General features: G+C 41.5%; 1 protein-coding gene across 1 annotated transcript; it reads right to left on the reverse strand.

The window, feature by feature from the left end:
* Positions 1-3,780: 3,780 nt before the first annotated feature.
* Positions 3,781-7,006, reverse strand: LOC111845495 (uncharacterized). Its single transcript, XM_023814951.1, has 3 exons — positions 6,709-7,006; positions 5,945-6,102; positions 3,781-5,097 (listed from the first exon to the last, which is right to left on the reverse strand). Exons 1-3 carry the CDS (start codon positions 6,947-6,949, stop codon positions 4,678-4,680), a joined length of 819 nt encoding a protein of 272 aa, XP_023670719.1. The 5' UTR covers positions 6,950-7,006; the 3' UTR covers positions 3,781-4,677.
* Positions 7,007-10,620: the final 3,614 nt, after the last annotated feature.

The raw sequence follows: 10,620 nt of genomic DNA on the forward strand, positions 1-10,620 counted from the left end.
TCTTTCTAGCAAATGAAATGCTCTGAAAAAGACTGTAAATCAGGACCTATGCTATACAATACAACCGTATTAGGTCTAAATATAGAATCAGAGTATCAACCACATTAATGTATCAATGATCATTTCACTGTGTGTGATTCACACTGAGGGAAAAACAGTCAATTTGGTTTTTTGAAGTATTGACAAAATAAGGAATGTAAACATATTTCTGTATAACAAGGTAACTGCTTCTGATTGCTTCAGTAATTATAAGCAATTGAAGCAAGTAATACTAACATTTTGCATGTTTTCAGTTTTTCTAATGTCTTCAATTAATTTAATGCTAGTTTTTTTATATTTTACTGTTTGGGTTGCTACAATAGCTTTCTGAAAGTTATAACGGATTCTCCACATGGGCTTGGTCTAGTAACCTTCTGACCGACAATCAAAGTTTTTAGCCACAATCTTCAATATTAATATAGTTACAAATATTTACAATTGTAGGCGGCCAGGAGCTTATGTCCCCAACACAAAATGCTGCAGTCTGACGCAGGGCATAGACACTACAGACAGTTTGGAGATATCAGTTACCATAAGTGCAGAAAAAACCTACATGATATAGGGAGAGCATGCAAACTTCAGACACAGTGGAGGTAGGGATTCAAACCCACAACCCTGTGGGATGAGGAAACAGTACTACCTACTGAGTCTTTGTGTCTTACTTTGAGGCCATCTGTAAACAAAGGAACACGAGCTAATTACCTTCCGAAGACATGTGTAAAATTCAGCTCCGCTCCCATGTAACAAAAACTCTGCATCTGAAGAACAATATGCTATATGGTCCATTGTTTTTGGAAAAGCGCGGAATAAACAAAATTTTCACAAGACATAACAAGCCAGACAGATTTTACTGGAGAACCCAAAGCCAAACAAACCTCTAAAACTAAGAATATGTACAAATTACTATCTGTACATCCCATCCCAAAACTTGTAATTCACCAGGAATTCCCATAGCAGAGAATTCCCCGGAATGCGTGGCGGATACACAGCGCTGAATTCTGTAAGGACATATTGAAAAGCTGCGCCTGTTTGTGTGGGAGTAACTGCTATGCGCGTCAATGAAGCACAATCAAAACTCCTTTACAGAGAGGAGACAAACCAGTCTCTGACATTTCTCAGACTCGCACGTTTGTATTTTTCCATATGTAGGAATTACACCTCGTCTGTAATGTTACACTTTTCATTAGCAAATCCATTGTTGTTGAATTGAACAGACAATAGAGAGATTCTCAGGCAAAAGACTGCAAAAAAGAAATAACTCCTGATTATTAGAGCATCACTGTTCCTTGACAATGCAAGAGTGACATCAAACCTATTTTAAAGGATTTCAGTATCATACTTCTTCCGAGAACAACTAAAATGTTTCTATGCTCTTTGTCAGAGGGGGGCGCTCATGCATGGGATATGGAACTAAGACCTAAATGTATTCTAGAGATGGACATTTTATTTTTACGCTTCTAGTATTTGGCAACATTTCCACTTAAGTAATTTACTAGCATGAATGATTTAGTGCGTGACTATGCTTAGATTAATTCGAGTCTATTTTTCTTTTGCATTAAAGTAAATGTAGTGTTGTAATCTGAGATTCTGCGCGAATAGTTTGTAGAGGTCTTTCAGTCTGCTGAGCGTCTCTGACAAGACGGAAGGGATGGGGTCGTTGGCGAGGCGCCGTACAAATAGGGTCCGTGTTTTCAGGAGGTCAGATCCTCTCGCCTCCGCTCCAGTGGACCCCCCATCCCCCCCGGGACAGGCTCTGATTCAGCAGAATGAAATGCGTCAGGCGCCGAACTGCTTTTCCCACCTCGGAGGGGAGCACAACGTACTGTAACACGATCGAGAGGGATTCAAACCCTCCGGATGCCGCATATGGAATGGGCCTTCTGCTGCAAAACAAACGAATATTTTGCTCCCTACCTAAATCAAGGCAATGTCCTGCCGTGTATATCTTATGTATACTACATGATTTTAATTCTTATATTTTTTTCATTTGCGTGAACATTTGTTTTTTTCTGATTAGTTCTGCTTTGGTTAGTTACCATGCAGTGTTAGCCTAAGTAGTTTTCTTTGCAGTCGCGTTTGTGGGTTTTAAGCCGTGCATTACTGTTTTCCAGTTTATGTGGGGTGACGCGAAATGCTTTTTAGAACACTTCTTAAAAATGTAAGTTATTCGCTTAAATGTAGGTTATTCGTGTATTAAATGTCCTTTTTATAGTGCATACTCCTGACATACATTTGCAGCAGATGTATTTTTTATTTTTATTCTTTTCCACGCCGAATTTGCTATGGATGGGAGGTGGGGGTGGGGTTCCGTCTACTGGGTCAAATTCAAGGGGGTCTGTAAATTGATGCAATAGCATAATTTTCATCCGGTTCACGCAACGCGCATAATAAAGATGATAGGGACACCCGCTTCTTGGTTCTTAGTTACTTATGTGATCACGCATTCGTGGTGGGGGGTCTATTTTCATTTAGGGGCCACTGGTTCAAAAAATTATGCAGGGCATGACATTTTTTTTCCGTCAGCATGTTTATAGCTTTCGCATCTGATCCTACACACACACACATATAACTAGCGGGGAAGATGAGGCGTTAGGTATTAATGTGGCACCTTCGTTCGCGAATTACACATCAGCGGAAAAAACATTTTCACAGAAAGGTGTCTTACAACAATTACGGGAGCAGAAGCACGTTGAGGGAGCCGATCACGCCCTAGCTGGAGCCGTAGGTGTGTAATCCCTCTCAGATCATTAGCGACGCTAAACAAACGCTAGGTGGTAGAAGGGGCCCCCTGGAACACAAGCACTAGATACACTCACTAATCAGCCACGAAAAGAGGGAGATTGTCTATAGCTAATTAATTACCTCCTAATGAAAAAGGCTTCACGATGATTTATTCATTAGTGCTTTTGAGCTGCAGAGGACAAAGGTACGAGATCGTAGAAAACTCACAGTCTCCCTCATTTTTCTCTGGCTTCTGTCTTCTTTTTAAAGTGTCACTATAAAAAAAAACTACCGTCCGAATGACTGCTAATTGTATTTAATGGTGTCGTGTATTAGACCTATGTGTGATTTTTCCAATATAGTTTGATAATGTTTGATTTACGTTTTTTCATAATGTTTAATTTATGTTTGTATCTTCACGCGAGTGTGGAGTTGCAGATAAGAGACATACGGTGTGACTCACTGGTACCTCTAAATTGCCTGCATTTTACAGTTGTGTGTGACCATAGTGAGAGATTTACATCCCATCCAAGACTGTACCCCTGCCTCGTGCTCTCTGCAGCCTGAAACAGGCTCCAGCCCCCCTATAACCCAGAACAGGATAGGCCAGGAGAGGAAGATGGGTGAACATTACAGTGTGTTATGACAATGGGTTTTATTCATCCATTTTCTGAAAACACTTGCCCTATTCAGGGTAGCAGGGGGTCCAGAGCCTATCACGGAGGTTAAGGGTGCAAGGCAGGGAACAACCCAGGAAGGGGCGCCAACCCCGTTGCAAACAAAGGGTTTTAGTTATATGGAATTCTAGTGGTTCAGTCCCAGAATGAGACTGCCATTAAATCATAAAAATTATTTAAAAGAATACATCAATGCATCAAAAACAATTGGACAGGGCTTTAGTGAAAATGAAATACACGGCACACCAATTGCGTAATCCTTTATAAAGTAGTTCAGAAACAGAAGGTACAGTACCCTTTCGAAAATGAGAACGAGCACCACCTACTGGTGAACTTACTCGCATTTGTCTGGCTTGGGGATGTCATTTTTTATTCATTATATTTATTTATTTTTCACTGCGGTCACGACGGGATCAGCATCGCGGAAAACCGAAGGATTTCTTTCTATAATGGCCGTTTTAGAAAGAAGAGTGTCAGCCATTGTTAATTATAACATTTAAATAGCAACCCAACAAATGTTAAAATGTTAAAGAATACACGCAATCATTTTTATATACAATTTCTAATCGTGTTAAATATTCCAATTTCAGGGGACTTGATACATTTTTGACACGTATATAAATATTTAAGATGTCTAAAGTTTGAAAATATTTATTATAGTTTACAAATTTATTTTAATTGCATTTTAAAATTTGAAATGCCCCCCCGCCCCCCTCCACCAACAACAACAATTGCTAACAATTGGGAAAATGGCAAAGAAAATACAACAGGTTTCAATTAAATTTAAATATGTTAATATTTCCTAATTGTTACATTTTTATTCATTTTATTTCATTGGACAGAAAACTCAGCCTGTAATAAAAAATCATGTTATGTATTGATTAAAAAAATAGTTTGCAATTTCATACCTGATTGATAAAGATATCCGAATTACTTTAGTCCACAATCAAGTTATCCAGATAAGTATAACCTGCTTTGAATAAAAGCGCTCACTAAATACTAAAATAATAGTAATAAAAATATTTATAATAATAGCAGCACTGGACATACATATATAAATCGGTACATATCAGTTGCATGCGCATGTCACAGTGTAAATGAATAAAAAAGTAATTCATGTTGACAAAGGACACATTTAATGTTGAAGTTGTAGTGTTCTTTTTCTGTCCATTCACGGACTTTCAGATGCAAGTCTTGACCAGGGGCCGGTTTGAGAAGGTGGCGGCGGCAGAGGGGCCCCTCAGCCCCTGCCCACGTCCGCCGGCGAGGCCTCTCTGTGTGGACGCTGCTCCGGCACGGACTTAGCGGTGTAGCCGTGGATCTCGGCTTCGTGTTCCCTGGCTTTGGCCCGCAGCTTTGCTATGCTGCAGGAGCGGAGCTGGTCATGGCTGGGGTCCTTAGCCACCTCCTCCGGCACCGGGTTGTGAAAAGGGGCGCTGGGGACGGGCGGAGACGCCGAGGCCTGGGATGCAATCTGAGGGCAGTTCCTTTTCCGCTTTTTCCTGTCCCCCGGCTCGCTGCTGGGACCCTTAGCATCCTGGTCTCCGTGGTCCCGCTTCTCTGTCGCTACTTCGCTTTCCTTCTCCGACATCCGGTCCATCTCCCGCCCAACAATTTTCATCTGCCTCCTCATTTTGGCTCGGCGGTTCTGAAACCAGACCTAAACAAGCCCGGCATGGTGAGATGTTACTGTTTGAGCATGTGAGAGCAGTCAGGACCACGGCCACAAACTACACACAGACCATTGCAATCACATCATATAACCATGGGTGTGTTTAGTAAATAAAGTAGCTGGGATACAAGAAACGAAACACATTTTTTCACCATTACGCATCCATGGAAAACACCATGAGCACCCCATAGCGGTGTGCAGCTATGCAGGTTAAGAACCTGTGTTCATGGCCAGTTGGTTGTGGGTTCAAATCCTATGGCCGGCAGAGTAATCAAAGCACTGTTGTCCCCTTGAGAAAGGCCTTGGTGCTGGATTGTTGGCTAACTTTGCTCTCTTGACCCAAGCTTTCCTCACTTGTATGCAACTTTAGATAAAGTGTCTGCTTAACAAACAAACAATCTATTGCATGAATCTGCTAACCTAAGTCTCAAAGTCCTCTTCAGATACCAAAAAAAACATTTATTCATTCCCATCATTAGCTTCTCAGAGGCAAAATGATCTCTGAGTCAGGGGAGCCAGGTTCTGACATGCGGTGTCACAGCTCCACACGGTATAATTGTTTAATTGAAGTTCCCAATATTACCATCTTGCAAATAAATAGTAATTCCTGTTAGCGCCATCTGGCTCATTTAATAATTCGTGATAAAACAAAAAGGAAAAAAAGAAATCATATAAACACAAGCATATATGTTTGTAGTGGCTTTAAAATTCTGACAACCTTCTGTCCACCTGCTGCGGATCTGGAGCAGCCAGCGTCAAACCCAAAGAGGTCCCTTGGTATTTAAACACGCGGAGAGCGGGCAATGCGGCGGGCAGAGTGCGGACTGGGCGCTACCTGCACTCTGGCCTCGATGAGGTCTAGCCGGAGGGCCAGCGCCTCCCTCATGAAAATGTCGGGGTAGTGAGTGGTCTCGAAGGTCTTCTCCAGCTCCTCCAGTTGCCAGCTGCTGTAGTTGGCCCGAGCTCTCCTCTGCTTCACTGGCCTCAGCTCTTCTGGAAATCACGGAGAACCCCCGGCAATTAGGCCCACGCCAGCCAGTGACGGGCGTCTAATTGCTCCAGATTGGATAATTAGCAGTGCTTTCATTAAGGCCAATTAACAAACGCCGGGAAACTGAAGCGGCAATCAATTGATACTCATGAGCTTTCGCGCTGTACGCCTGCGCTTCCATTGTCAGAGTCAAAAGGAGGGTGGTAATTTCACGCTAATCCTTTTCTCACACAAACAAGTCTGGAAATAATTTGCTGACCATATTTACAGGCATGGCACAATTTAATTATTTCTCCCGATTGGATTTAAACCACCAGTACCCAGAAAAAAATCATTATGTCTTGTCTAACATTCGTCACAGGTGCCATTTCCAGATCACGCCATCTTTCACACATATGCCAAATGTGTTTGTTATAAGTATGATAGCCTCAAACAAATTAGTGCTGATTCTGCAACAAAAATAGTCTTTAGAAGTGTGCTTCAAGTTCTTTGGTACACATGTTCCTTTTAAGCCCAACAGAAGCATCTGGTATCATTATTGCTAGTTTGTTACTGATTAAAATTTAAAAGCTATGTCCCACAGTTGGATCGCCCCAGCTGACACCAACCTTTGTAATCTGTAATTCCCACAAGGCCGGCTGCTTGTGTCGCCAGGAGAAGAGCCTGCTTGCAGGGTTCAGGCTGCAGGTAGCTCTGGAGGATCTCATAGCTGAGCAAAGGTCCCGGGATGACCAGGCTGGAGATGTGCGGAGAGCCCAGTCTGGTAGGGAAGGCTGGGTAGAAGTGCGCTGGGGACGAGTGAAAGACGGCAGGGGTGAGAGCCGACACCAGCTGCCCTGGGCTGAACATCTCCGGAAGGCCCCGGAAGCTTCACTGGGGATCGAAGGCCCGAGGTAAGAAAGAGCGTGCGGCAGACTCAGGACGAGACGAGTAATGAGGACGTCGCACATGCAGATTGTGAATGCAGATTAGACACTGATACAGAGCGGGGTAATACAATACAGACACAGGATCAAATCGAGTAGCATGTGTGGGGAGGCTCTTCAGCTGCTAGGCTCTTATTGCACAGCCCGATTCAAAAGAAACACGCAGAACGGCTCTAATACAAGCTAAAGGTGCACCATTGCTCAGAAAAGCTTCAGGTCTGCATGTAGACAAAGTATTGCAATAAAAAATAAGTGTAAATCCATGAAAAACAATTGGAAAGTTTTTAGTGGGAAGTCCTTTTAGCAGATAGACAGAAGGTAACACTGACCGCTGCCTTGCAGAGAGGGGTGTGAGACACGGTCCTCCTTACCTGCTCCTTCCAGTCCAGGTACCGCCTCTCCTGTGGTCACATGACCTCACCGGTGTCTACAAACTGTGGACAGGTGAGGAGGGAAAAAAAGCTTCAAAGACAGCTCCTCCATCAACTAAGACGTATAAATACAATCAGGGAGCAGAGATAGAATTTCTGAGCAAATATTCGCACCAATTCATCATTCTCTGTGACCCGATTAACACTTTGGCTTTAGTGCTGCGGTTCCCCCCACCCCACACCCCCACCCCAGAAAAGGTGGAAACACAAAGAATGGATGTAATAAGAGTGAAATCTTTGGGCACTTATGTGAAAGACTGGCTGTCTCCCTAATAGAAACAAAGCACGAGTATTTTTTTCAATTTCCAATTGGAAAAGGCATGTCTCCTTAATGTTTACATTTGGCAAGTTCAGTCCCATTTGTTTTTTTTTCTCCAGTTAATATTAGGTAGCAGATGTCCAAACTAAAGTGGGAAGAGCATATTTTTTCACCAGAATTATTTGTATGGTTTCATCATAATCTGTTATATACTTAGATAGATAGTCTTACTAATAAATATGCATAATGTCAAATATGGAGAAGACATATCAGCCTCATGAGATACTTTTATCCTTGTTTATTGTGTAAACACATTTACTTGATATGTCGAAAAACACAATAGCTCTACATAAAATATAGAAAAGTAAATTATTTTTTTCAACAGCATGACGCCTCCCTTGTTTTTTCCCCCCACATCAATATAATATTGGAGCCAAGAGATAACAGATTATTAAAAGTAATCTGAGCTTTATTTCTGTTCCTGGATGAGGAGAACTCCGTGGTGGAAAACAATCAGACAGGAAGCAGTAATAAGATAATTAGAAAGGCAAACTAATTTGACTTTATTGCCCAAAGAGGTTTCCTATCTTAATGACAGGGATCCGCTTGGGTGAAACTCACACTAGTTATATCAGGACTCCGATGCTGCGAGGAGGAGATTCTACGTGTAAATACCACCTCAGTGCCAGCCAGACGACGCAGCAAACGGGCTTCTTCTTCCAATGCGGCAAAAAAAGGAAACCATTTAATCAGCCGCGGAAAACATTTATGATAAAAAATCGTCCAGTTATACATGAGAATGCAGCAATAAAACGCCACGTGACATGAGTAAGACTTGCATTCTTTCCCAAAACAATACATCTTGGTTTCCAAATGTTGCTCGTTAGTAAAATTATTATTATTATTATTAACAACAACAATAATAATAACCAGAATCAGTCAAATAGGACTTTCTCACTTCTTCCAAAAAAGAAAATATCCAATTACTGTATTTTACAGATACATCAAGTTACAGCCTTCATGAATGAAGAGATACGTAGCTTAATTAGAATCCTAATTAGAGTTAAATGTGTTGTGATCATTTGAAACATTTGCAAATCGGTTATAATAAAACAATCAGTAGATATTTGGCGTTTCATAGCCTATAAGATGTAAGCCACCTGTGAAATCTGTCACATTTCACAAAATGCAGCTTTGATAGCGCGGTCTGTGAGGGGTGCCGGCGAAGAGTGATGGAAAGCGGGCTGTCTCACATGCATGAGTGTTCATGAGTGACGGTCCAAAAGGCAGCACCGGTGTGTCGATTAGACCGCATCAGCCAGTGAAACACGCCCCGGTGCTTAATCGGATCAGACAGCACGCTGTTGTCACTGCTGTCACTACTAACCGACAGGCCAAGCTGGCTTTGATCACTTCGCGTTGCACAGGCAGCTGGACTGAGTCGAGCCGCAAACATGTGCGGTATTGGACCCCCATCCCAGCCTAATGCACTGATTCATCTTACCTGCAAGCAACAGCCTCTCAAATACAAAAAAGAAAAAAAAACACTCATCGTACCTGGAAACCGCACTGGGATAATTCTGAGCTGGTTTTAGAAACATGGGTATATCTGATCGAGCTCAAGAAACGAAATGCATAGAAAGACGTCATTGAGGCTGAAGTTGGCGCGATTAAGCTCTCCGTTAAGGTGTTTGAAAATCGAAATCAGATTAGGTTTGACGAACATGTATGGTCTGTTGATTACAGAAGTAATTAATTCTTCCGCGGAAAGTTTTTCTCCAACAGTAATGACAGTTTTTGCTTCCAGCAATTGCGCATTAAAGAAAAAAAGGAAAAAAAATAACAATTAGGAACATAAAGGATATACTTCTGCATTTCAGGTACCATGGGAACTATAATACCAAACCAAGCAAAACATTATCATTATAGAATTAATCACAAAGATAAACACTGCAGGAATGTAACGCTGCAGAAGATATACTAATGTGTCATTATATAATAAGCAGCTTTTTTTTCCTCTAGAAGATCCTTGCAAAATATTACCGTAAACCTCCTAAAATTAAGGTTGCAGGGTTAGGTCCCAAAAGAGGATGTCATGTTTCTGAACATGATACTTAACCTGTATTGCTCTGGAAGGTTCTAATTAGGATAAAAAAAGTCACTTTGAATAAATGCATAACCTATGTTTTAAAATAATATGCTGACGGTTTAGTTATACACGTTAAATAAGCATCGTGTAGACGCTTCGGTAGACTCTATGTATATTTACCAACAGCACCTAAAAGGATTTGGAAATCACCGATAAATTCCAGGTATAAATTTAATGAGGTGCCGAAGCGATGCAGCAAGGAACTTGTCGACATTTATCAGTTTTACAGATATCCATTTGTAACCCACATTAAGGCTTAACTATCAGTGTAATATCGATGGTAATGATCTGAACACCACTGTAATACTACGGTTTTTACTAGGGTCTTTACCTGAACATGTCGACTTTTATTCGGGAAATGCGATTTATTGGAATGAATTTAATTTATGTTTTACCTTAATAAATATTGGGGGCCTGTGCTGCCTGGATAGACTCCAGGCTCGCAACCTTAAAGACGATATGCAGTTCAGAAGACGAATGGATGGATGGAAAATAAGGAGGATATATTGATAAAATTGGCAATTTTCAGCACAATTTAGATGGTTATTGTTGTTGGAATACAGTGGATAGCTGGATGGAGATGGCGATTTTCTCGTGGTTCCCGCAGCTGCCTGATAAAGGTTAGAAAAGCATCTATATCTTCTGGTCAACATGCAAATCTCCATGAAGTGAAAATTGTAAGGAATAAATGACTTCACTGCCTTGTAATTCATGTGGAGTCGAGGGAGAATAAGACGGGCATCCTCGCTGTTAAA

This window comes from Paramormyrops kingsleyae, chromosome 5 (genome assembly GCF_048594095.1).
Source record: "Paramormyrops kingsleyae isolate MSU_618 chromosome 5, PKINGS_0.4, whole genome shotgun sequence".
Lineage (NCBI taxonomy): Eukaryota > Metazoa > Chordata > Actinopteri > Osteoglossiformes > Mormyridae > Paramormyrops > Paramormyrops kingsleyae.